We start from the raw sequence: 25,636 nt of genomic DNA on the forward strand, positions 1-25,636 counted from the left end.
AAACGCATTCATACCAAAATGCATTCGGTACAGGGCTTTTGGTTCGTGTGCAGTCCTTTTTAGGTGCAGAACATAATTAAAATCGCTCAGGAAAATCCCTTATGAAGTGGTGGACTGTAAGTTTGTTTAGTCTCTGCCTCACACAGTGAGTGCATTTTTTAATTATAATTATTATACTAGAAAACATACACAACAATGCCACAATGTCACTGTGGCTACTTACTCCTTACTGGAAATGAGTTTTGTTTTCAGCATGCCCAGCTTCAAGAATTTTCCTTAAAAGAATAAAATCCTGACAATTTTACATATAAAGGGAGTGATTGAATAACGGCTGGGAGAAATGAAGACCTATGTTAAATGTTGAAATAAGAATGTTGAAATAAGTAGAAAAGTTCTTAATCAGTAGGTCATATCTTAAGAAAACTAAATATTAAATGTGAAACACGTGCACGCACACAGTTACATACACATCTATTATCCAAATGGGGTCTGACATATTTAAACAATTATATTTTTCCATTTACTTTACATTTAATCGATTAATCAATATAATAAAAAAGTATATTTAATTCATTTGATTTATTCTATTTCATTTTTATAAAATATAATTTTATATATTATTTAACCAAGCAGGCTTTTTATTTAAAATTGTTTTTAAAATGTAAACTGTTCAAATGTTAATAATAATAATTATAATAATAATCATAATAAACTGAGTTGCATTTTTTCCTCCTAACTGAACCAAAGTTTTACCGAACCGCGACCTAAAAACCGAGGTACGTACCAAAGGGTGAATGTTGTGTACCGTTACACCAATAATCAGTACAGTGTTTCATTACAAATAAAACAACAAATTGAATGATAAACCAAACAATTACAATTATTTAACTGTATTTTAAATATATTTGTAATTAATGTGGTTTGGATATACTGATTCTGGTAGTTATAACTGTCAGGAATCCACCTGCCACGCCCCCTTTGGTGGCTCTCTATGCCTCCGCTCTCCCTAGAGCTCTAGGTTTAATCACACACACCTGGAGCTCATCATCACTCATGCCTCCACTCTCTCTGGAGCTCCAGGCATAATCACGCTCACCTGGGGTTCATCATCACGCCACCCCGCTTCTATATAAGCTCCTTATTCACTCCCAATCCCCGTTCGTTATTGTATGTGCTGGACTTTACGTGCTGCATGCTTTTGTGTTCCGGGTTTCACACAGGACTCTATGCGTCCGTCCCTTTCGGACTTCACAATCCCGTAGAGGCTGCGCTTCTCCTCTGCGCGCATCTCGGATCAGCTACGCTTCTTTTCAAACGCACCTCGGACTTACTCAACCGAAGGACGTGCGTGTGCTTGTGTGTATCTCTCTCCATCACTCTTGCTATTAAAACCCGAGCGAGCTGTTCTCCGGCTTCCGCCTCCTATTTTGCTGGCACCCTGACAATAACACATTATACTTTGTAATAATGGTATAATGAATTGATGGGTTTAACTTGACAGATAATATGAAAAATACCAACAGACCACTGCCATACATGCTTTTGTCAAAGGCATTTGTGAATTAAGCTCTACAGGATTAGGCCTTCAGTGATAGAAGTATCTATTGCAAAAGGTTACACAGTGTTTACTGTTATATGATAAGCTGCTGTTGTCCGTTTCATTGTAACAAGTCAAGTTAAGCTTATTTCTATAGCACTTTTCACAACAGACATTGTCTCAAAGCAGCTTTACAGAAATTAACAGTTAAGGTGAATGGTGTGTATTTATCCCTGATGAGCAGCCATGGCGACTGTGGCAAGCAAAATTTCCTTATGTTATGATGTTATGAGGAAGAAACCTTGAGAGGAACCAGACTCAAAAGGGGAACCCATCCTCATTTGAGTGACATCAAGACTGTGATTATAGTCTTTAAACAATACAGAACACTGGAGAGTGAGAACTAACATGAGCACCGGAATGTAAGATTATGAGTAATGTTCTTTATACAGTCTTTTAAAGTCATTTGTGGTTATAAAACTAGGAGCTACTGAGCAACTCATAAAATAGCACAACAACATTTGCAATCATCATGGTACGTCTCTAGATGGTTCGGGATGTTTGCGGGGTCGGCATCTACTTCTTTAAAGGTCCACAATCTTGAAAGGAATAGAAATTATTTGTATGGTAGAGAGTCACATTTGGATGAAGAGTAAGCCTGGTTCTCATCCTTTGAATTCTCACACGTTTATTGACAATATTCAGCACCTGCCAGGACACGGTCATTAAAAATTATAGATTTTAGCAATAAAATTAAATATGCGAAAGTTCTGTTGTTCCTGTATGTGTGAGTATGTACGCTTCTGTGATCAGCCGCACCCTCAGGCCTCCCACAGCTGTTGGAGCACAGCGTTTTTGTGTGTGTGTGTGTGTGTGTGTGTGTGTGTGTGTGTGTGTCTGTGTCTGTGTCTGTGTCTGTGTGTGTGTGTGTCTGTGTGTGTGTCTGTGTGTGTAGACCCCCATAGGGGACAGCTAAGCTTTTTCACTCTCTACCAACCTCTAAAATGAACTCATTTTTTCTGTAATAAATAATCATTTTGAACACTTTATTCATGTTTTTCTTGACATTTAACTGACCATTTTCTAAATTATTTATTAAAATAGTTTACTACTGTTAGAAACTACTGTCAAGTACACTGCCTGTAAAAGGTTGCTCTTTTATTGTTTTTAAGAGACACATGCTTGTTCCAATTAGTCTTCATCATGGAATGGCAGCCATGTTGTCCAGTGTATGTTGTGTATATGACTGTGGATGTGAGGCAGTCTTCTTACATCTTCTCTCCTGTTGTTTCATAGTCTTACTTAAGTTCTTCTGTTAGAAATGTCAAACTTGGACTCATCTATCCATAAAACCTCCTGCCTTTCATTCACCATCCAATTGTTGTGTGAATTACACTGTAGGCTTCATTCATGTGTGTAAACACTAATAAAAATGATTGAATGCGGTTTTAGCAAAATAATCATCGCTCTCTGATCAACTTTAATGTCAATATAATCCCCAGCGGGATTATAATAGTGTTTGGGAATAAATAAGCCTTGGCCCAGTGAAGTGAGCAGGGATGGTAAAAGCAGGGACGCAGCGGTTACATTTCCCAGAAAACCCAGTAGCGCCTTGAGCAAGTGCTTTAACCCTTGAAAATTCCAGATCCTGGATTGGAACCACCGTCGCTTGGAAATTCTTTTAGATGTCTGTCAATGAATAAATCTAATGTCACGTAAGGATAATGTTAGTTTTGCTTGGAGGCAGTTCTTGCGCTAAAAATGTGCTTGATTAATAGCGGAGTGTAATGAGGTGAAACGTTGAGTTTGATCTTTAAATGGTTTTTGCTGCTCCATCAGTAGGAAACTGTGGTTGGAATCCTGAATGGTCCTCCTGTTACTTGTGTGTGTGTGTGTGTGTGCGCGCTCTTGTGCGGCCACTGTTTCCTATGTTGCAGGCATCAAATGTTCCCCTTATGGTAAAAAAAAAACAAGTACATTTTGAAGTTGTGGTCATTTAGCCGCCCCCCTTCCTCAAAATGCAAGTTTTGTTTGGAACAAAACAAACTGAGGGGAAGCAAAGGCTGAAAAAAAAGACAAAATGGATAAACCACAAAAGAAAGCGACACATGCCAGCGGTCTCATCTTAAACTCTTAACAATACACATGGAGAAAGGACAGTGTTTTAGATTCAGACCATTACAAAGGACTGCTTAGTCTTATTATGAATTACATTACACATAATCTAAAACTAGTAATAAACATTTATTTTTAAATAGTGAATATTTATAGGGTTATTGAGATAAAAACTTGTGAGAAAATCTTGATAAGTATATATATATTCATTCATAGTGAACGGAACAATTTAATAAATTGAATATGTGTCAGGTCTACTATTAATATATAAGTCCAACAGTTGCATCAATAGAGAATACACAGGGAAAATACAGGGTTCATTTACTGGGTGAACCATTTTTGATTTGTAAATCACCTGCATATATTTTTGATGCAGGATGTGACTTTTTACTTGCTATCAAATGTAATACGATGTCACATAAAGACAGACAATTGCAAGATGACGTCTGAATAGAATTTATGCAAACTTAAGTTGCACATACAGTAACTCGGTTCAGAATGACTAAAATGCTTTGTCTGAGAGCGAAGTGTTTGGTAGGTATTCATTTGGTTTCTTTGAATTTTCCATTTTTATCCTCAGGGTGTGCACACTTGAAATCCGTTCTGTGTTCCTTTCACTTTAGGTACAAAAGCATACTGAAATACAACTAAGCTCCAGTGCCTATTTTCTGGGTGTGTAGTGTCTTTAAAAAAACTTTAAAACCTGACTTTTTCAGGTATGCTCAACTGATTCAGGTGTGTTGTTTGTGAGTTCAGAGCTATAAATCTGATTATTTGAAAGAGAACAAAGAGGAGAAGCAGACAGTATGGGGAGAGTGTGATATGAGGTGTAACAGTTTGGGTCCACTGTGGGAGGAAGTGAGGGACTGCGTGCTTGTTAGACGTGAATTATCTCGGAAGCGTTTCATCTACATTGTGTTTCTGTGTTTTGACATTTATATAGACTCAAAAGCAGGTGTATGTTTGTATTGGCTAGAGTTTTTTTCCCCTCCAGTCCTTGGTGCATATGCAAATTCTTACACTTTTCATGTTTTGTTTTTGCGGCTGTATCTTTTTTATTTCTTGAATGCAGGGTTAAGGTAGCTGGGATAACAAAGCTGAATGATTCAGCACACACACCAGTTCCAAAAAAAGACACTATGTCACACACAAGGTCACTTGTGTGTGAAGGGATATGAGATTGTGTAATGACCAGACTGTAACACTGATGCCATAGCGTGTGGTTATGCTACCCTCTAGTGGTAACTGTAATATTTAAACACCATTGTTTAACTGATTTCTTCCTTCTTTCTTTCTTTTTCTTTCAGGCTCAGCTGGCGCTAAACAGGGGAGCTCAGGCTGTCATTTTTGACATCACTGACAATGTTCACGCTGCTAATGAGGTAAGTGAGTGTGTATCCGGGCGAGGAAATTGCTAAAGTCGCTAGCCTGAATGGACAGTGAATAAATGTGTTCCTCACACTCTGTCACACAGTTGAACTCTGGCTACCTGAAGAAGCCAGTGGTGATGGTGAAGGCAGCAGATGCTGAGGAGCTGATGGGACTGGTCAATAAGAATGAGGAGGCCAAGGTCGAGATCAACATCATGATGGAGACACCAAAATGGGTGAGCATGCACACACACACACACACACACACACACACACACACACTCACACACACATGTGCATACATACACAACGAGAATGGAAACAAAGAGTGTTCACTTTGACCTCCTTGCTTTGTCCCCTGCTCTAGCCTCAATATGAAGTGGGAATCCTCTTGACGGTCGTCTTGGTTGTGCTGTCAATCATTATGATTTTTGCCTTTCGCTCTCGCTGCAGGTCTAACCGAACTTGGGTAAGCATGTCACAATTTTTTGCGCACATGATTTGCCTACACGATTTGTGGAGTCGTTTTGCTCCAAGTCCAATTTAGTAAGCCATTTCTCCTTCACATCCAAGTCAAATCCAAGGTTCAAGTGTTACTTAAGGCAAATTCAGTTATGTGCAGGCCAACCTTTAAATTCAAGTCAAGTCCAATATCATACCCCAGGAAATTCCAATTACTAAGTACACTGTTTAAGCAAATTCCAAAATCAAAACCTAGTCAAATCCAATGTTAATTTAGGAGTGACAGCCAAAAAAATGTAAAATAAAAATTTAATCCAAGGTCTAATCCAGAGTTCACGTCAAAGTCTATGTTAAATCCAAATAAAATACTGCATAATGTTTGAGTCAAATCAAAAAGTCATATCAAAGGCCATAAGACCTGAATAGGGTCTCTGAGCATTTTGTAGTGTTTATATTTCTTGTGACAAAGCTGTTTTTTTTTTTTACACATTTGTGCCATGTTGCTATTATTATAGTAATTTATCAGGCACTGCTCTAAATTGTAGGGCCGCAGTTCCTTATTTGTAGTTAATGCAGTCCTGCTAGATGAAAAGGTTCTAATATAAAACCTTTTGTACCTCCTTAGCACACACTATTGTAATTGAGACTTATTGAGCCACGTTGTGTCACATCTTCCAGTACATGATGCAGTGAAATGCAGTTAAACCATTTAGTAAAGCTTTATGCAAAACAGTCCATCTGCCCCACTGTGTTCGGCTGAATAGCAATAGTGAACTTGTATTCACTGTAATCAAATCCATGTAAATGTCATAAAAACACCCACCCACTGTCAAGTAAAAGGTGGTGAGGCAGCAGTACGCAGCTACAAAATTTGCAAGTGCACATGCACCATAACACCTTTGGCATTTTCACTAGATCAGTGCAGTGAATTTTATAAGTTACCGTGGATTAAATAATCCACAATTATAATACAATTCAAGCATACAGAATACAATTTAAGCATATAGCTAAAAACAGAATGAAAACCCATCAAATAAAAGGAGTATAGCATTAAGTTGCCAATTTTACATATTTGAATGGTTTGTATGTTTGAAGAATTGTATTAAATAGACCCAGAATGATTTAAACTCCTCTGCAGTTTCCTGTTATATAGAATAAGAGATTTTGTAAGCTTTTATGACACCTCAATTTAAATCCTTGCTTTCTTACCTGGTTCTCAGGACTCGGTGCACCAGCAGACCATGCGGGCCATTAGCAGGCTGGAGACACGTACTTACAGCTCTCAGGGCTGCTCGGGAGGATCCCATCATTTACGTGGTGGCCAAGGGTCAAACAGCAGTTCCAGCTCTGGGCCTATGTGTGCCATCTGCCTCGAGGAGTTTCTGGATGGACAGGTGAGAGAAGAAATTGAGAAAGAGAGGAAAAATTATATTGAAGATAGATATGAATATATAGAAATGTAGCATCTTGCAATCCAGCAGATGTTTATAATGCACACATGTAACTGCATTAATTCGACAATTGCATCCATGAAAATTTGTCCATGATGAACAGGATTTCTGATGTTTCTTCTCTCCACCTTCTAAGGACCTAAGGATCATCTCATGTGCACATGAGTTCCATAAGGAGTGTGTCGACCCTTGGCTCCTTCAGCATCGGACCTGTCCACTTTGCATGCACAACATAATGGGTAAAAAGTACCAGAATAACCGACAAAGAAATAATCATGAAAACGTGCAACCATGAATAAACAACAAATGAAAATTAAAAAAGAGCCCAGTAGCATATCTAGTTGTTTTTTTTTTTTAGAAGAGTAGTAAATGTACAGTGCATCACACTTGGCTATACCACTGCTTTTTTTTCCTAATCAAAGGCTTTTTTTTAAGCAGGTTCAGAGCCAAGTGGCCGTCGGCCTCAGAGAACTCGTGGACATCCTCCTCCAGAGCACAGCCAGGCTTTTCTTCACCCACACCCACAACATTACTCAGCTTCTCATTCTTTTCCCCAGCACCCCATTCCTTTCTCTCTACGACCGAATTATCCTCGCACCCTCTCGGGACCCTATCCCCAGCTGGGAGCCTATGGTGTCTCCCCATCCTACCACACTCGCTTCTTGAGCACGAGCTGCAGCTATCATCTTTCCGCTGAAGGGCACCGTGCCCGACCTCGGCACAGCTGCCGAAATGTTGGGCACCACTATACATCGCCACGTCGTCCGTGCCATCACTGCCACGCTAACCGGACACGACATCAAAACCATCAAAAAAACCTCCGTCACGGAGGGTCTCAGGGGTGCCAGGATGAGGGCAGCTGTTCGGGGGCCAGCTATGGCACGGAGCGCAGTGGCTACTTCCCTGAAGGACCTGGCAGTGACTCAAGTTCAGGCCCATGCCACGGCTCATCCAGTGACTCAGTGCTCAACTGCACCGACGTAAGCTTGCAGGGTGTCTATGGCAGCTGCTCCACCTTTCGTAGTTCACTCAGCAGCGAGTATGACCCATTTGTCTACCACAGTGCCGGTTCTGAAGGTCCGACAGGTAGTATCAGGCCTCGATCTCTAGATTCAGGAGTTAATCAGACTAATGGAGGGCATGGATTTGAAGAACCACAGCAGCAACAGGCTGTATTCAGCCATGTGCACTACCATAGACACAGACACCACTATTACGAAGAGGGCGAGCCCAGCCAAGGACCAGGACGAGGCTCTGATGAAGATCAAGGGACTGCAGGAGGAGAAGCAGCAGGCAATTCTCCTATGAGTAAAGACTCAACTTTGTGTCAGGGGGCTCATGTTGCCTGCCATTGCCCCAAAACGGACCCTATCGACAGGTGTGGACCACCTGGTGGGGGGGAGGATCGGGACCCAGCTCCTCCATCCCCCAGTTCTTCCTTGCCTGCCACCTCAGTGCTAAACCCTGCACCAGCCTGCTGCCACCCAGGGCACCCGCACTGCCAAAAAAATACCCCCTGCAGTCTGGAAGCTTCTGTCCCACCCATGACCGCTGTGCACTTCCATCAAAGAGTTAATTTACAGGATGATTGCAGCATCCACATTCACTATGGGCAAAGTCCTGCAGGTTACTGCTGCCCCCCTCCTCTGGGTGCAACATCCACACTGCTGCCCGTACCAGTAATCCTGGACTCGGGCGGGCTGTCAGAGTGGCCCTGCTGCAGGGGGGCACGAAGGGGGTGGCAAAAGCAGGTGCAACAGGCTCACTCTGAGCCACAGCTAATAGGGACAGGCACTGTTTTGGACACACCTCTGTGCAGAGGGCATCACAGTGCTGGGCACGAGCTGCCCACAGACATCTGTCTCTACTGCCAAAGTGTACGCAATAATCAGGGTGAGTTCAATGTGTCAAAGATCAGAAAGGTTTTATTTTGTTTGATGTACAGATATTAAGCTCTTAAGTAGTATAGTACAAATAATAATTAGATAAATGAAAACCAGATAATAAATTACTGAGTGAATTAAGTGAAATACATAAAAAAAAAATTTAAACAAACTATTAATTATTATGCTCTGAAATACTAAATTCATGTTAACAATAGCAGTTGTCTTAAACCCTATGTAAAACTGTAAGTATCGTACCTGTGAGCCGTCCGGTTCTAAAGAGTGCGTGTGTCTTGTTTTACTCTGCATAGGATCAGAGGAAGAGTCTGGTGTATGAGAACTCTCTCCATCCCCAAACCTCACGCTGCTACACAAGAGCCGACATGGACAAACAAACTGGTCGTCTCTTCTTCTCTTTTTGTCTTTCACTCACCCACTTTTGTCACAGTCTTCCAAATAATTCCACATCTCAAGACAGGCATCATTTCTCAGCATCGCTCTGTTCCCACTGTTGTTTTGTAACTACGTCTGATGCTCTTAGAAAAAAATTGTTCTTTAGATGGTTTCGTTTTTAGATTTTAAAAGGGATTTTATTTCGCTTGTTTCCTGTCGTTTTTTTTATTGAAACCTTTTACTAGAGGATTCTCTAAGAGGCAAATCAACTTTTTGCTAAGAGTATGTTAGTTAAAACTCAATTCCAGCAGGTTGTAATTGATGGTTATTGGTACTATTGATGTATTATGTACTTATAACCCAAGGTTCTGAATTTTTCGTTTTCATGTTTACCCTGCATTACTCAGTGAACCGGGGGATGCTGGATAAACTTTTACAAAAGTGTGAACATTACTGATCCCACATTGTTTTTGTTTTGTTTCAGAAACCATTAGATATTTCATTAGAGCAAAAAGAGTCCCTGAATTCCTCAGTTACCTCCATGTTTTACTGCAAGCTGGGGTAGCAGATGCAGACCCCTGTCTTCAGAAAACAAGAGAATATTATGTTATTGAAGAAAAATAATACCCATGGTGATTTTGTATAGCCGTTACAGGCAATACTTTTATCCCCCATATGATGTAACATCCTGTCTGCTACTAGAACTAGGAATTAGACCCATTGGCACCCTTTTACTCATTTGATTTTATCTTTGCAGAACACTGAACACACCCAAACATATGATATCATCATGATGTCATTCACTGTTCGTGCTGCACATGAAACAAGCGCCTCTCTTTCTTTCTCTGTTTCTCTCTCTCTCACTCTCTCTCTCTTTTATTCTATCTTTCTTTCTCTCTCCAACCTACCTCAGATAATCAGAAAAGTCCTGTTCACATCACGGTACTTCAAAAGTAAAGCTCTTGCATGGCACCCTCTCTGTTTACTTCTGATAAGTAAAAGATAGAGTGCTTTACATAATGTCTCCTAAAAAAAAAAAAAAAAAAAAAAAAAAAGTTCAGTGACTGTTTGGAGGTCATTTAGGTTTCGGGTCTTGTGCTCATTAACTTGAGAAAGGCAGCTGTTGTTTGTGTCACGTTTTTTTTTTTTTTTTTTTTTTTTTTTTTGTATTTTATGTCCTGTTTGTGTTTTCGGCTAAAAAGAAGCAAAGTGACTGAAAACTTTACGGTTGGCAAGGATTTCAGAACCTACTTTTGGTCATTTTTATGACTTCTTGTCATTCAGCTTGGGCTGAGGAAGCACTAGAATTACCCATAAGTACATGCTTTTACCTCTGACCCTTTACCTCGTGTATGACTCGCGTACGGATATGGATCATTTCAGAAACGGCCTGCAAGCTTGCCGAAGGTGCCTCTCTTTTTTTTTTTTTTTTAGTTACTACAAGATTTTCAATGTTTTCATTACTTCACAATGCTCTATTCAGTGTTCCTTCTAAAGTCGGTATGCATTTTTCCTTGGAAATAAATATTACAGTATGTTCTATTTAGAATACCTGAACAGCATGTTGCAGTCATTATCCATTTTCATAACCAGCAGGCAATGTCTATTATTAAATATAGAAAAACACTGACAGTTGTCAAATAATCAACATGATTTTTATGCCAAAATGATTATTATGATTCAAATTTGCCATGTCTTTACTTATTTGTTGACTTTGTTTGTTTTTTTTTGCCCTGTACTTTTTCACATGCAAAAATTTCAAATGTTCATTTCCTCTTTCAAGGTGAGCCTGGCTACAAAGGGGGGGGTTCGATTGTCACCTTTTTAAAAGGTTAAAACTTTAATTCGTAAAATCGTACATCAGGTCATTGTTGTATATAGATAAACCATTGAATTAAACCTTGAGGGTTGTTATTATTTTTTAATTTTTTTAAGAAATGAAACCACTATTGATCTTATTCATTTCAAATGGAGATATTTAGAGAGAGAGACTTATTTAAAGTTAAGAATGAAATAGTAAATAATAATAATAATAAAAAAAGAAAAGGATGAGAAATCCTATCTTTTCAAACGTCAGACAGCTGTTTGATTGTCTCATGCAGTCATGTTGTCAAATAAACCTTACTTTGTGCCTTGAATTACCATGAACCTGCCTTTACAGAAGACCTGCTTTGCACATCTGCGTTGCCTTTACATTCAGTGTCATGTCTGCCGGAACGATCTTTCATTGCAGGCTTTGTCTTAAATTTACAATTTCACATGCAGCACTTTGGAAAAAAGTACAAAACAAAATGTAAGAGTGAAACCTGAAGCAAAACAAGCTAAGCATTATGTAGCCACCAGTACTGGGAAAGATCATATAAATCAACGAAATGTCATTGAACACTAAAGGGTGAATTTTCTTTCTCTTTTGTTTATTTTAATTTTTTTACTTTCATTTATTTTCTCGCTTTTTTCTGATGCCCAATGAGCTGAAACTGCCTTTTGAATAGAGCAAACTCCCTCCAGAAAAATCCAGGAGGGATATGCCAGTATATTTTCAATATTTTGTGTAAAAAAAAAAAAAGAGAGAGAGAAAGAAAGAAAAAACATTAATGAGATAAAGTGTTGTATTTTATATATAATAGACATTTTTTTATATAATAAAAAAAATCAATATGGTAATGTCACTAATATATTTATTTACTAATATATTTGAAATATATGAAAATGAAAAATGTCATTTTTTCCCTTTTTTTTTTTTTTTTATCTTTATGAAACTTACGACTGCCATCATAGATGTATCAACTTAGCATCATTCCAATTATATGCAAATAAATTATTTTTAAATAAAAAGATGCAACTTGTGTTATTGAGGTTTTTTCAGATGTTTGGCTTTAGCAGATGCATGATGTCTTGAGGTTTAAGCAAAGGAATGTATACTGTACTTTACATCTCTTTCAGGTGCTATATGCTTTATGTAGTATACATTTGTTTTTATTCACCATCTTTATCGTCTCAAATTTACGGAACATTATTCATAAAAATGCATTACGGGTAAACAGAGAACCAATCAGAAAAGCAACCTAAAAAAAAAGGCAGCATAAGTCTCCCACCACCATGTTTTACTTTGCAGACTGTATTCTCAGGGTAGAGATTTCAGACTTTTTGTTCCATAGACAAAAATGTTTAGTTATAGTCTTTTTAGATCAGCTAATTAGTGGAATCAGTTGTGTTTTAGGGATTTTACCACTAAGAATATGTACTAAATACTTATGCAAACAATACTATTATTCTTCCCAACTACATTATTTAATTCAATTCATATTTATTTGTGTAGCACAGTTAACAGTTGATAGTGTCAAGAAGCAGTTTTACAGAAATAAAAACACAATATGCACAAAGGTTTGTACCTTACCTAAGGTTCCTATGTTGATCACCATCACTGTACCAAGCAATATCGTATATCTGCAATAAATGGACATTTGGTTCAACCCAGATGAGGATGGGTTTCCTCTTGAGTCTGGTTCCTCTCAAGGTTTCTTCCTTATGCCATCTCGGAGAGTTTTTGCTCATCAGGGACAAACTTACAGTTCATTTTTTATCACCACATGATCTGTGTAAAGCTGCTTTGAGACAATGTTCATTGTTAAAAGCGCTATACAAATAAAAATGATTTAAAATTGTGATTTTAAAACATTCAATTATATATTTTGTCCCCATTTTTATTGTCATGATAATCACCACTTTTCTGAGATTTGGAGATTTTGGAGTGTGATTGTGGAGATTTTTGCTGATTCAGCCACAAAGGTTTTGGTAGAGTCAGGTTCTGATGTAGAGTAAGGAGGCCTGGGGTGCAATCAGTGTTCAAAATTCATTCCAAAGGTGTTTGATAGAGGTGAAGTCAGAGCTCTGTAGCAGGCCACTCAAGAACTTCCATTCGAACCCATGTAAACCATATCTTCAAAGAGCTGCCTTTGTGCTTGGGGCATTGTCAGGTTTGGGTCTCCTAGTTGTCCAAGTAAAGGGAAAATGACCACATATTTCTGGAAAAGGCAGATATCCCAATATTCTTGATGATATAGTGTAGGTTAAAAAAAATACTGCATTTTAAATAAAAAAAAAAAAATTCTTTGTGCCTATTACTTTATCTCTAATGAGCAAGACAGTAGCAATGATGGCAATGAAAATGTGGAAGTATCATGGGGTATTTTGTGCAGATTAATGACTTCTCATACCAGTTATATTTCACTTTTGTTATAATGCCACTAAAATGAGAAAATGGTCATGGAACTTTACATATAACCTGTAAGACTTGCCCCAAACAGGCAAATGGAAGAACCACTAAGGATGCTAAATTGAAAATGTTTTTCCTAAAATGAAAGTTCAAACCATTATAACATTACAGCAGCTTTTCAGTAAAGGATGTATTAAGTATACTCAGTGAAGCTTGCTGTTATAGAGAGTGCTGTACCCTGGTGTGTGGTCTTTCTGTTGCAACCCTGAAATTCATTTGTTTTGTGACCACATGTTCTGAAGCTTTAACTCCTCTTTATATTACAGTAATTTGACAACACTGACACACATGTAATTTTAACATTGTGGGACATCCACTCTGTAATCACTTAGATTATAACAGCTATAAACAGTGAATTTAATCCATTTTTATATAGCGCTTTTAACAATGTACATTGTCTCAAAGCAGCTTTAAACAGATGAAACGGTAAAAAAAAAGAATGTATAAGTTTGCTTCTTTTCATTGTAAGTTTGTGCCTAATGAGCAAGCCAATAGCGACTGTGGTAAGGAAAAATCCCTGAGATGGCATTAGGAAGAATCTTTGAAGGAACCGGTCTCAAAAGGGAATCCAAGCCAAGACCTGTAAATGAACCGATACTATAGTCAAGTCAAGTCAAGTTTATTTCTATAGCGCTTTTCACAATGGACATTGTCTCAAAGCAGCATTATAGAATTTAAGAATTAAGGTGAACGATGTGTATTTATTCCTGATGAGCAGCCATGGCGACTGTGGCAAGGAAAAACTCCCTTAGATGTTACGAGAAAGAAACCTTGAGAGGAACCAGACTCAAAAGGGGGACCCATCCTCATTTGTGTGACATCAAGACTGTGATTATAGTCTTTAAACAATACAGAACACTGGAGAGTGAGAACTAACATGAGCACCGGAATGTAAGATTATGAATAATGTCCTTTATACAGTCAGTTGACGTTGTGGAACCAGGAGCTACTGAGCAACTTATAAAACATTTGAGATCATCATAGATCCAACACCAACTTCTCCATGCCAGAGCCTTTAAACACACAAAGAGATCAAATGTCCAAAGACTACATGAAGTGGAATCCAAATGGCGCTGGTACGTCTCTAGATGGTTCGGGATGTTTAAGATAAAGATCCACAGTCTTCATGAGGTGGGACGTGACTAGAGCTGGTAGAAACCATACTTTTTAATATAACTGTGACTTGCTAAGTTTTAAAATAATCTCTGAGCCATACAGGTTTAAAAATTACATTTAAAAACTTATTTTACCAATCAGATTTGAGAATTCATCAGCACTCAAAATACATTTTCAAAAATATTATTCTCTGAATTCTGTATAGATTACACGTTTGGGCATAATTTAAAATGACCCTGTGGTAAAGGCCTCAGACAATTAAATGTAATACTTAGGGACATTTTAACATAAAGTAAAGCAACCTATGACCTATTTTCTTCATTTACTGATAGATGAATTAGAGTAACTAGGCTTTTTGGATCACCGTGTTTCACAAACTGACCTGACAGAGTAAACATTTGGTGCCAAACTGGACTTTCAGCATTTTCTCAGCTAAATCAACATAAGCAAGTACTGAATGGTTGTTGGATGGAAAAACCAATATGCTTGCAACACAGCTTTAGTCTCTACATGGCTTGCATTAAATGACAAATTTTTTTATTTTATTGTTTTATTGATAAGATCTTACAGTTGTTTGACTGCAAGTGCAAAAAACTTTGTGAGGTTAAAGTGTGTGAATTGGTGGCTTCCTCAGATTCTCATTCAATGCATTAGATGCAATATTAAGTAATGTGTTCATTTATGCATGACTTGTTTGCATCAGACATCTTATGGGAATTAATTAAAAATCTTGGGATTGCCATCAGCAGTAAGAACAGTGAGGTTTCCTCTGGCATCCTGGTCTTTCTCAATGGCCTCGAATAGTGATTTGAAGTTGCCAGCGCCAAAGCCCTAAAAAATCAAAACAGTCATAAAGAGACAGAAATGTTCTCTTCTTGAGGAAAAGCTAAATATCCATTCTTACTTTTGTATTTACATTACTGTTCAAAATATTTTATTAAAATAATTGTCTATTTTAAACAATAAATGAGTGGAATGAAGAATGTCTAGGCACTGGGGGGCTGTTTTGGAAAATTCTCCCCTTCAAAGGAACTGCAATGAATGTTTTGAATGTCAAAGTCGCTGTTTTAAGTCTTAGCACCTCTTTGGTGTGGTTAGGGCAAAAATGTCCTGTCTTCGGGCATTTCCTCTACTTCATACGGCTGAAAAGGCCCCTAGTTAATCGCCGGGCCTGTCCAAACAGAGTAAACTACGGGATCTTTACCAATCCTGAGGACCTTCATGCTCTGCATAGTTTCACTTAAACACTTCAATAACTCAGTGGTGGTGTTAAGCATCATTGGTAATACTGAAGGCATCCATTTACCTACATTTTTAAATAGATGAATATGTTGTTACTTTTGAGATCAAACAGCTTTTACTGTATGTAGCACCTTTTTAACTATAATTTCGGTTTTCTCTTTACTAACTTAAAGCTTCATGAACTTTCTTTCGGCTTCTCCCGTTAGGGGTTGCCACAGCGGATCATCCACATGTTTGATTTGGCACATGTTTTTACACTGGATGCCCTTCCTAACGCAACCCTCCCCATTTATCTGGGCTTGGGACCGGGACTAAGGCTTGTGCAACCCTAACGGCTGGGGTTGGTTCCCTGACCGGGGATCGAACCCGGGCCGCAGCGGTAAGAGCGCCGCATCCTAACCACTAGACCACCTTAAGACTAGTTAAAATACCAGGCCCAACATTGCTGTTTGTGTAGTTAAAGGCATTTATTAAGTCATATGTAAAAAAATTTACTTAGATTATAGAAAAACCTGTAGTGATTGGAATTTGGAATTGAAAGCCTGGAATGGAGAACATAGTTTGTATATAAAACATATCTGAATTTATTTTTAGGGTACTTATATGAGAAGTGTATGTTGGTTTCACAGGTATTTTAGGTTTTTAACACTATTTTCTACCAATTTTAATACACATTTGCCTAATATTTAATTTTCAATCTTATTAAAAAACAAAATCTTTCCAAAAAAAACCATTTCAAAAGTGGAAAAGCTGCTTGTATTTTCACTAATACACATAGACAAGGACATATACCTCCCCTGTTTTGGCTTCACTGCACTGGCTTCCAGTTCGTTTCGGAGTTTATTTCAAAGTTCTATAGTCTATAAGTCTTTAAATAATTTAGCTCCCAAATATCTTGTTGACTTATTATGGCTACACTTTTCATCATGTTCACTTAAAATCTCTCTTCAACTTCTTATATATGTACCAGGACTAAGTACAAAAGGTACAGAGGTGATCGAGCTTGTGCTGTGTCTGCTCCAAAGCTGTGGAACAATCTGCCTTTTAATATAAGGTGTGTCTCAACTTTAAAATCTTTGTTTAACTTTTAATTCTTAAAGGAAGTTTACATTATTTTATTATGTGTTTCTGGGCTGGTACTTGGTTGTAAATGCTCAAATTGTATTTTATTAATACTTTTAATGTAAAGCACTTTGTTAATAGGTCATTATAAAAGATGCCATATAAATAAACTTTTGATTTGACATTGGACACTTTTGGTTGTAAAATCTTAACGCTTATTTAACTTGCTACTGATGCCCAAAAACAAGGAACATCGAAAAAAAAATAATAATAATAATTAAGTACTTCCTGTTTATATATTCATTAAGAAAACCTGTGATCAGTATTTGTCTTAAATGGATACATTTTTTATATATATTTATGCTGTCAATTCACATTATTTATCTTGTTTTATTGTGTGTGCATTATGAATATGATATGAATAAAAAAAAGGAAATATTTATTTGCACCAAGCAAAATGTAGAACTTTTTATCTCTTCGCTAAAGATTTTATAGGATACCTTTATGTAATTCTGTATGTAATATCTGTTTTTATGAATACTTACAAAGTGGTTGTGTCTCTGGATGACCTCTAGGAACAGAGTGGGTCTGTCCTGCACAGGTTTAGTGAAGATCTGAAGCAGGTAACCCTTATCATCGAAGTCTACCAAGATCTTAAGCTCCTATAAAAAGAACCAAAAGTAAAAGTTATAATTAAACACTGTAACGCAGTGCTGTTATAAACATAAACAACAAAAAAACGCGATAAACGGATGCCACCCAAAAACTTCTAATTTTATGTATACAGTACTGTACTGTATTAACATTTTCCTTTTTTTTACTAATTAATAATTATATTTGTATTAATAAATGTAATTATTTCAACATAAAACTCCATTAAAACAATTCCCTCTAAGTGTTCAAGTTAGTTCTTCAAAAAAAGAATTGGTCCAACAAAAATGTTTAAATTATGATAAACATATCTAACATGGAAGTTCAGAATCAAACGTGGCTCTTTTATGCTATACTTTCTCCATATTATACAATTACCATGTCTCTTTCAGATCTAGGTCAAAACTAATCCAGACAAGCAGCAACGTGTATCTCTGTAGTCTCACCTGCAGGGTCTTCAGGTCCTCCTTCACTTTGATCTTGGCCATCTTGAGTTTCTCACGCAGCGTGTCGTAATAACTGTCTGGAGTGGACAGGAACTCCATGCCCCGGGCTTTCAGGTTCACAATCTGATTCCGAGTGAAAATAGAGAACACATTTATCATGGCTACATGACATAATATGAGCCGAGTGTCTGCCACATTGTTTGATATTATAAAAGGCCACACAAGCGTGTAGGGCCCTGTTATCGACTGTTTATTGGCTGTCTGCATGCAAACTGTGATTACAGTATGACAACAGTGTAACACACCCTGCTAGTGCTTGGGAATGAATTTGAGTTGATTATTATTGTATTATTGCAAACATTAAAGAAAATGTATCAACATGACTTGTTGACTTGTCCTGTGCTCACTGATTGGATGATGTTTGAAGTGTTAAGGGCAATATGCTGAACTCCAGGTCCTCCATTGTAATCCACATACTCCTGAACACACACAAACACACAGAAAGAACAAACCACAGTGAACACAGTGTGCATTTATCTATCTATCTATCTATCTATCTATCTATCTATCTATCTATCTATCTATCTATCTATCTATCTATCTATCTATCTATCTGTCTATCTATCTATCTATCTATCTACAGTGGGTACGGAAAGTATTCAGACCCCCTTAAATTTTTCACTCTTTGTTATATTGCAGCCATTTGCTAAAATCATTTAAGTTTATTTTTTTTCCTCATGAATGTACACATAGCACCCCATACTGACAGAAAAACACAGAATTGTTGACCTTTTTGCAGATTTATTAAAAAAGAAAAACTGAAATATCACATGGTCCTAAATATTCAGACCCTTTGCTGTGACACTCATATATTTAACTCAGGTGCTCTTCATTTCTTCTGATCATCCTTGAGATTGTTCTACACCTTCATTTGAGTCCAGAAATTTTTGATTATACTGATTGGACTTGATTAGGAAAGCCACACACCTGTTTATATAAGACCTTACAGATCACAATGCATGTCAGAGCAAATGAAAATCATTAAGGTCAAAGGAACTGCCTGAAGACCTCAGAGACAGAATTGTGGCAAGGCACAGATCTGGCCAAGGTTCCAAAAATTTTTTTGCTGCACTTAAGGTTCCTAAGAGCACAGTGGCCTCCATAATCCTCAAATGGAAGACGTTTGGGACGACCAGAACCATTCCTAGAGCTGGCCGACCGGCCAAACTGAGCTATCGGGGGAGAAGAGCCTTGGTGAGAGAGGTAAAGAAGAACCCAAAGATCACTGTGGCTGAGCTCCAGAGATGCAGTCGGGAGATGGGAGAAAGTTGTAGAAAGTCAACCATCACTGCAGCCCTTCACCAGTGGGGCTTTATAGCAGAGTGGCCCGACGGAAGCCTCTCCTCAGTGCAGGACACATGAAAACCCGCATGGAGTTCTCCAAGATGGTGAGAAATAAGATTCTCTGGTCTGATGAGACCAAGATAGAACTTTTTGGCCTTAATTCTAAGCGGTATGTGTGGAGAAAACCAGGCACTGCTCATCACCTGTCCAGTACAGTCTCAACAGTGAAGCATGGTGGTGGCAGCATCATGCTGTGGGGGTGTTTTTCAGCTGCAGGGACAGGACGACTGGTTGCAATCAAGGGAAAGATGAATGCGGCCAAGCACAGGGATATCCTGGACGAAAACCTTCTCCAGAGTGCTTTGGACCTCAGACTGGGCTGAAGGTTTACCTTCCAACAAGACAATGACCCTAAGCACACAGCTAGAATAACGATGGAGTGGCTTCACAACAACTCTGTGACTGTTCTTGAATGGCCCAGCCAGAGTAATGACTTAAACCCAATTGAGCATCTCTGGAGAGACCTAAAAATAGCTGTCCACCAACGTTTACCGTCCAACCTGACAGAAGTGGAGAGGATCTGCAAGGAGGAATGGCAGAGGATCCCTGAATCCAGATGTGAAAAACTTGTTGCATCCTTCCCAAAAAGACTCATGGCTGTATTAGATCAAAAGGGGGCTTCTACTAAATACTGAGTAAAGGGTCTAAATACTTAGGACCATGTGATATTTTAGTTTTTCTTTTTTAATAAATCTGCAACAGTGTCAACAATTCTGTGTTTTTCTGTCAATATAGGGTGCTATGTGTACATTCATGAGGAAAAGAAATGAACCTAAATGATTTTAGCAAATGGCTGCAAAATAAAAAAGAGTGAACAATTTAAGGGGGTCTGAATACTTTCCGTACCCACTGTATCTATCTATCTATCTATCTATCTATCTATCTATCTATCTATCTATCTATCTATCTATCTATCTATCCACTCATCTGTCGCTCTCTGTCTGCTTTCCTGCCTTTCTATTTATCAGTCTGTTTGTCCATCTGTCTCATATCTGTCTATATGTCTATTTGTTTCTCTGCCTGTCTCTATGCTTGTCTGTCTGTCTTCGTCTTGCAATGTGCAAATTTAAGCCAGTAAGCAATCATTCCAATTGAATTTTGGATGCATGCATTTCTATTTTCATACCTGGATCTGTGATTTCTTCTTCCCAGGTGCTGGCTCATTAATGGGCATTTTGATGGTTTCCTCATAGTTGGTGACGACAATAGACCTGAGAGAGCTGTATTGTGTATGGATCTGTTTATCATCTATGGACCAGAACCGGTGGAACATTAGACATTTCTGGTACCTGAGAGAGAGGAAAGGAGACATATATATATAAAATAAATGGGAGAAATGTTATACAAAGCAGATGCAAGGTTGCTTCATTGTGCTTCGTCCATTTATCATGCCATTACGAAAAAGAATTATGGAAGGTTATAATTATGGAGGTGAAAATCCTGTGCACAGGCCGGTCTGATTTCAAATGTGCATCCTGACAGAACTTGGCCTTCACTTAAAATCAACTTTGCACTTGCTGCCAGGTTATTTCTCTAAAAGAGTTATTATTGATTGCTTGTTCTGGGATTTTGCCAGCAGTACGTGAGCTATGTGCAGACTCGCACCAGTCTGAGATTGGCACCATTTGATCATCTGGCTGGTTTCCAACAATGTGGTCAATGAAGCTCAGGCCGCCTGAAGGCCTAAAAGTGAAATTAGAATAGAAAGAAAGTAGATAAATAACATGAATTGATGATGCATCCCTTTGTGTTTGAGTCATCTTGTTGGTATAAAAAGTTCACTCAGTATAAATATAACACAAAAATATTCCAAATTATTATTAAACTTTTTATGCCTGATCTACATTCACACTTACAGTTTGGGGAGCAGTGGGTCCCTAAAGAGAGGTTCATGGTATCCAGGGAGAAACAGGCCTTTGTAAGGAGTCAGATACTCCACAAACGTGTGCGTGGTATCTCCATACTGAGAGAAAAAGTCAGGCGGAGATCTTAGTGTGTTATTATTAACACATTAATTAAAGCACATACCAGGGTTTTGCTGTTTGTGAATTACCGTTTGTATCACTGCATATTTAATTTTTCCAAAGTTGTCCTGTTCGACCCATGGTTCTTTAACAATCACTGCTCCTCTCTCTTTGGCTTTCTGTTAACAAGCACAAGACACCCAAATTCAGGAAAATTCATCTATCAAACAATATCTTGATGCACATGTGATTCTGGCATTGATCACATGTGATAGACATGAAGTACATTAGAATAGACGACATCTTAATCTGAGATATTACTTATTTTAAGGTCTAAATGTTTACTACATTTTTTATTTGAATTTAATCTTCACTGTCCTCTGTTTCATGATCTTCTTTAGTCAGCATTTACTTTCCCCCTTTTTTGTTTGTTTAATGGGAGGCTGGAGTTCTATGGTGGGCTGGGAGATCTGTGTTTAAAGGTGGTGGTCTAATGGTTATTATAAAAAAAACCCGGTCTCAGGTTCTAGGTTTCTTAAATTCCTGCGATAACCAACACTGAATACAAGGAACTTTCCCTATTCAATTGCAGGAATTTTAAGACCAATCTCAAAACTGTCATCAACATCGATGTAGTTCTGCGTCACATATTTCTTTTGTTATCTGGACACCGTGGGATTTTTTTATAGCATTTACCTTGACTAAAAAGTCACAGTCTTCTACTTGGAATGCGATGTCCTTAACAGCATCTCCATGTTTTATGCAGTACTTGCCTATCTCTAGGAAGAGAGAGAAAAATATATTACACAAAAGTTGAATTACACACAAAAAAAAATTCACCGATTTTATAAAAGTGTAATGAAAATGTATGAAAACCAAAATGAATTGTATACCTTCATTTCCAGGATTCAGAGGAGACACAAATTCAAATAGAATCTGCAGGGAAACGTAATGAGTCAATATGCATTTCAATAAGAATTATCCTCATCTGTTTCTAAAAGTTGCTCAATCCTGCAGGTTACCATTTAATTTATATATTTGTGTTTTTTGTATCAGTGACTGATGCTATTGTCAGGTTTATTTGGAATATATATTTTTTTTGTCCAGTAAATTGTGTTTGTGTTTTTGTCCATACACATACCTTGTCCTGTTTGATGACATGGGACACCTCCTCTCTGTTTCCCGTCTCCAAGCCTTTATAGGCCAAAGGCTCGAAGCCCATCTTATCGCAGTAGAAGGCTGCCGCCTAGAGGAGCACCAAGATAAACCTGGATGTTTCTGCTATTACTGTTTTCATTCATTTTCTGTTCTACCAGTCCCTGATGTCAAATTTTTTAATCAAGCCTGGCCAAAAATTTTACTACAAAAGCTTAATATTTTAAGGGCACAAGCAAAGTTTCTCATGGACACCAATGATTATGCTGTGGGTCAAAAAAACCTGATCAGGTCATAAATTTAATATGTTGTGGGAAGTTAGACTTGTTAATTATTTTTTAGAAAAACTTCTAATCAATTTGATAACCAAATTAAAGCACAATTGGCTGAAGATATATCAAAATATCGGCAATTGTGTCTCCACTGCGTTTGAGTTATGTCCATGTTATGTTTATGTTTCAGTGTCCACATTGTTCAGTTTAAAAATATTTTTTTGGAGTTACACGTCATTGTAAAAAAAATACAAGGATTTAGGCTACAATTGCTCTGTAATATAAAAAATTGTAACCACACTATCAATTTATGGCCATGCTTGATTAAGGAAATAACCTCAGTGTCACCTCATACATTTTTTGGCATTCCGGTTATTATTTATTTATTTGTTTATTATTGTTTGATTAAAAAATTTACAAATATTATATGAATAAAAATTGACAATGTAAATTAATAGTACTTTGTAATTGGGACACTTTTCTAACCATATGTGATTCTTCCCCAAACTGGAGGCACACAATTGTATAGGATGTCTGTTGATATATTACATTTTTCCTTTACTTGAACTAGGAGACCCAAACCCCTGTGCCAGAGCAAGCTACATGAAGATATGCTTTACATGGGTTGAGCGACCTTCAATAGAGCTCTGACTCTAACCCTTTCATTAACTGCATCACTGACCCTGACACTCAGGCCACCTCATCTTACATTAGTTACTGACTTTATTAATGTACTTGTGGTTAAATGAACACAAATCTCCACTTGTCTAGTGGAAGATGTTCCCAGAAGTGTGGAGGTTATTATAACAGCAAATGTTGACTAAATGTGGGATGGTCGATGTTCAATGGATTGTGATATGTAGTTTTCAAAAGAACTAATTATTTAAAAGGTAAATAATCATGACTCTGTAGTACATTTTAATGCTTAAAAGCCCTAGAAGTTTTCTTTTTAGTTACTGTGGACCTGGAAGTCCAACCGGCATGCTGTTCACCAGATAAATTTACTGTGTACTTACTGTGAGTTTCGCAAGTTGCTCATCAATACTTATCTTATTGTAAAATAAAGTTTTCGTAAAGCTAAAATAACCTGGGAAAGTGTGGGGTTGTGGCACATTTAAGTTAGGATTAATGGGCCATAGCTGCATGTGCACAAGCAGGTCCAAACCTGTCAGCTTGTCACCCAGCAACTGTACAATTACAACGATGCCGTGATCCATTTCTTTGTCTAAATTAGCCATTGTGTACATTTTCGTCCAACAAAAAAGAAAAATGTAGCTCAGCTCATATTTTAGCTTACTGTTGTCAGTGCATTTAGCCATCGATTACTGTGTAAACACATGCAAAAAACATCTATCATGACATTTATTGGTAAAACTACTTTCACCCAAAATGGCAAACTGTTAAGCTTTAAATGGTCTCAACAAATACCTGTTCAGAAAATTAGCAAGAATTAGATTTCCCTGCTCTATCCAACCTGGTTCAATTTATGAGCTTGTTATCAGGCCAATGAAGAACTGCTTCAAGTCTAACTAATGACATATTTTAACAGAACTGATATACATCCCAGACATGTGTTGGATTTACATCATTTTAAATCAAACATTTTATTGGTCATCATAAATTGCCTTTCAAGAAATCTATAGATGCAGAGTTTCCCCATTTCTAGTTTTTTTTTTTCTTAGACCCCGAATAGTCCAAGAAAATGAGCAAATGGGGACACACGAGGGTTCAGGAGTGCTTTTTTTTGTTTTTCTGAACAATGAGTGATCATTAAAATAATTTTATTTTTTATTTTTTTGCTTGCACATATGCCACTGAAAGCATCTATATGATATACATACCTGTTTAGCATTGCCCACCCAGAATGTCAAATGGTGGAACCGGACAAATTTGCCTCTTTCTGGCTGTAACAAACACACACAAAAACATCCCGTTTTTTTATAGTTCCAACAGGTCTTTAATATATAACTATCCTTCTGCAATGCTGGATTTTTTTCCCCCAAAGTGTTTATATATAAAGAATCAATATGTGACAGTAAAACTTATTATATTACCTTTTCCCCTTTGTCATTGTAGCTTGTCTGGGAACAAAAACACTATGGTATTAATCATTTAGAATACTTTTCTTTATATTTCATATTTTTTTCTTTAATGACATAAATCTGACGTTGTGTTTCCTCTCATTTCATTTTGACTAAACATGAGTTTTTGAATTTATAATGGAAAATCCAAAATTATATCATATATCAGATGATCTGTTGATTTGGCTTCACACTCACCATGTTGCTGCTCTCGATGGGCACTGCTCACAAGGACGGTCAGTTGCAATTCTCGCAAAATTTCATCTACAGATAAGTACGTGACTGAAATGAAACAGTGATTGCCCTTCAGTTCAACACCCCTTCACCCTCCTCTCTAACCAGTCATGGTTTAAACACACACACACACACACACACACACACACACACACACACACACACACACACACACACACACACACACACACACACACACCTAATCGTTTTTGCTGACCTGGGACCAGGTCTATTCTGATTAATACAAATTATTATGTAACTGAACTGTTTTTCTAAACAAGCTCAAGGGTTGATTCCTTTTTTCATGTGCTATTTGCCCTTTGCCAACTTTCCAAGTCCATATTGATCCTCTGACTTTGATTGGTTGTTAGTCTCTTGAATAACGGCTGTTTATTTAGACTATTTTGTCTGTCCAAGGACAATCTAATGAAGGCATTTACTACAGAACATGTAAAGATAAATTAATGACCTAAAAATAAATCACATGACTAAAATCAATCAAATGGTAAAAATCACATAAAA

The 25,636-nt window shown here is 37.6% G+C and overlaps 2 protein-coding genes across 3 annotated transcripts in view; one reads left to right on the forward strand and one right to left on the reverse strand.

The window, feature by feature from the left end:
• The window catches only part of rnf43 (ring finger protein 43), a 101,991-nt gene extending 90,488 nt beyond the window's left edge, over positions 1 to 11,503 (forward strand). The window contains exons 3-9 of one of the 2 annotated variants that reach the window (XM_083531839.1): positions 4,960 to 5,034; positions 5,127 to 5,258; positions 5,390 to 5,491; positions 6,705 to 6,878; positions 7,072 to 7,174; positions 7,374 to 8,828; positions 9,130 to 11,503. In XM_083531839.1, coding sequence (XP_083387965.1) covers positions 4,960 to 5,034; positions 5,127 to 5,258; positions 5,390 to 5,491; positions 6,705 to 6,878; positions 7,072 to 7,174; positions 7,374 to 8,828; positions 9,130 to 9,155 — 2,067 coding nt within the window. In that variant the 3' untranslated portion in view covers positions 9,156 to 11,503. Of the gene's footprint in view, positions 1 to 4,959; positions 5,035 to 5,126; positions 5,259 to 5,389; positions 5,492 to 6,704; positions 6,879 to 7,071; positions 7,175 to 7,370; positions 8,829 to 9,129 lie in introns of both variants that reach the window. The other variant, XM_083531838.1, reaches the window with a different exon arrangement.
• Positions 11,504 to 15,244: 3,741 nt separating this feature from the next.
• hpda (4-hydroxyphenylpyruvate dioxygenase a) lies at positions 15,245 to 25,213 on the reverse strand. The gene is made up of 14 exons (XM_083531224.1): positions 25,079 to 25,213; positions 24,854 to 24,880; positions 24,641 to 24,703; positions 22,514 to 22,618; positions 22,266 to 22,308; positions 22,069 to 22,151; positions 21,462 to 21,551; positions 21,265 to 21,371; positions 21,014 to 21,091; positions 20,535 to 20,697; positions 18,412 to 18,483; positions 18,005 to 18,127; positions 17,453 to 17,569; positions 15,245 to 15,434 (listed from the first exon to the last, which is right to left on the reverse strand). Exons 1-14 carry the CDS (start codon positions 25,079 to 25,081, stop codon positions 15,321 to 15,323), a joined length of 1,188 nt encoding a protein of 395 aa, XP_083387350.1. The 5' UTR covers positions 25,082 to 25,213; the 3' UTR covers positions 15,245 to 15,320.
• Positions 25,214 to 25,636: the final 423 nt, after the last annotated feature.

The sequence above is a fragment of the Silurus aristotelis genome (assembly GCF_946808225.1).
Source record: "Silurus aristotelis genome assembly, chromosome: 26".
In the NCBI taxonomy this organism is placed as follows: domain Eukaryota; kingdom Metazoa; phylum Chordata; class Actinopteri; order Siluriformes; family Siluridae; genus Silurus; species Silurus aristotelis.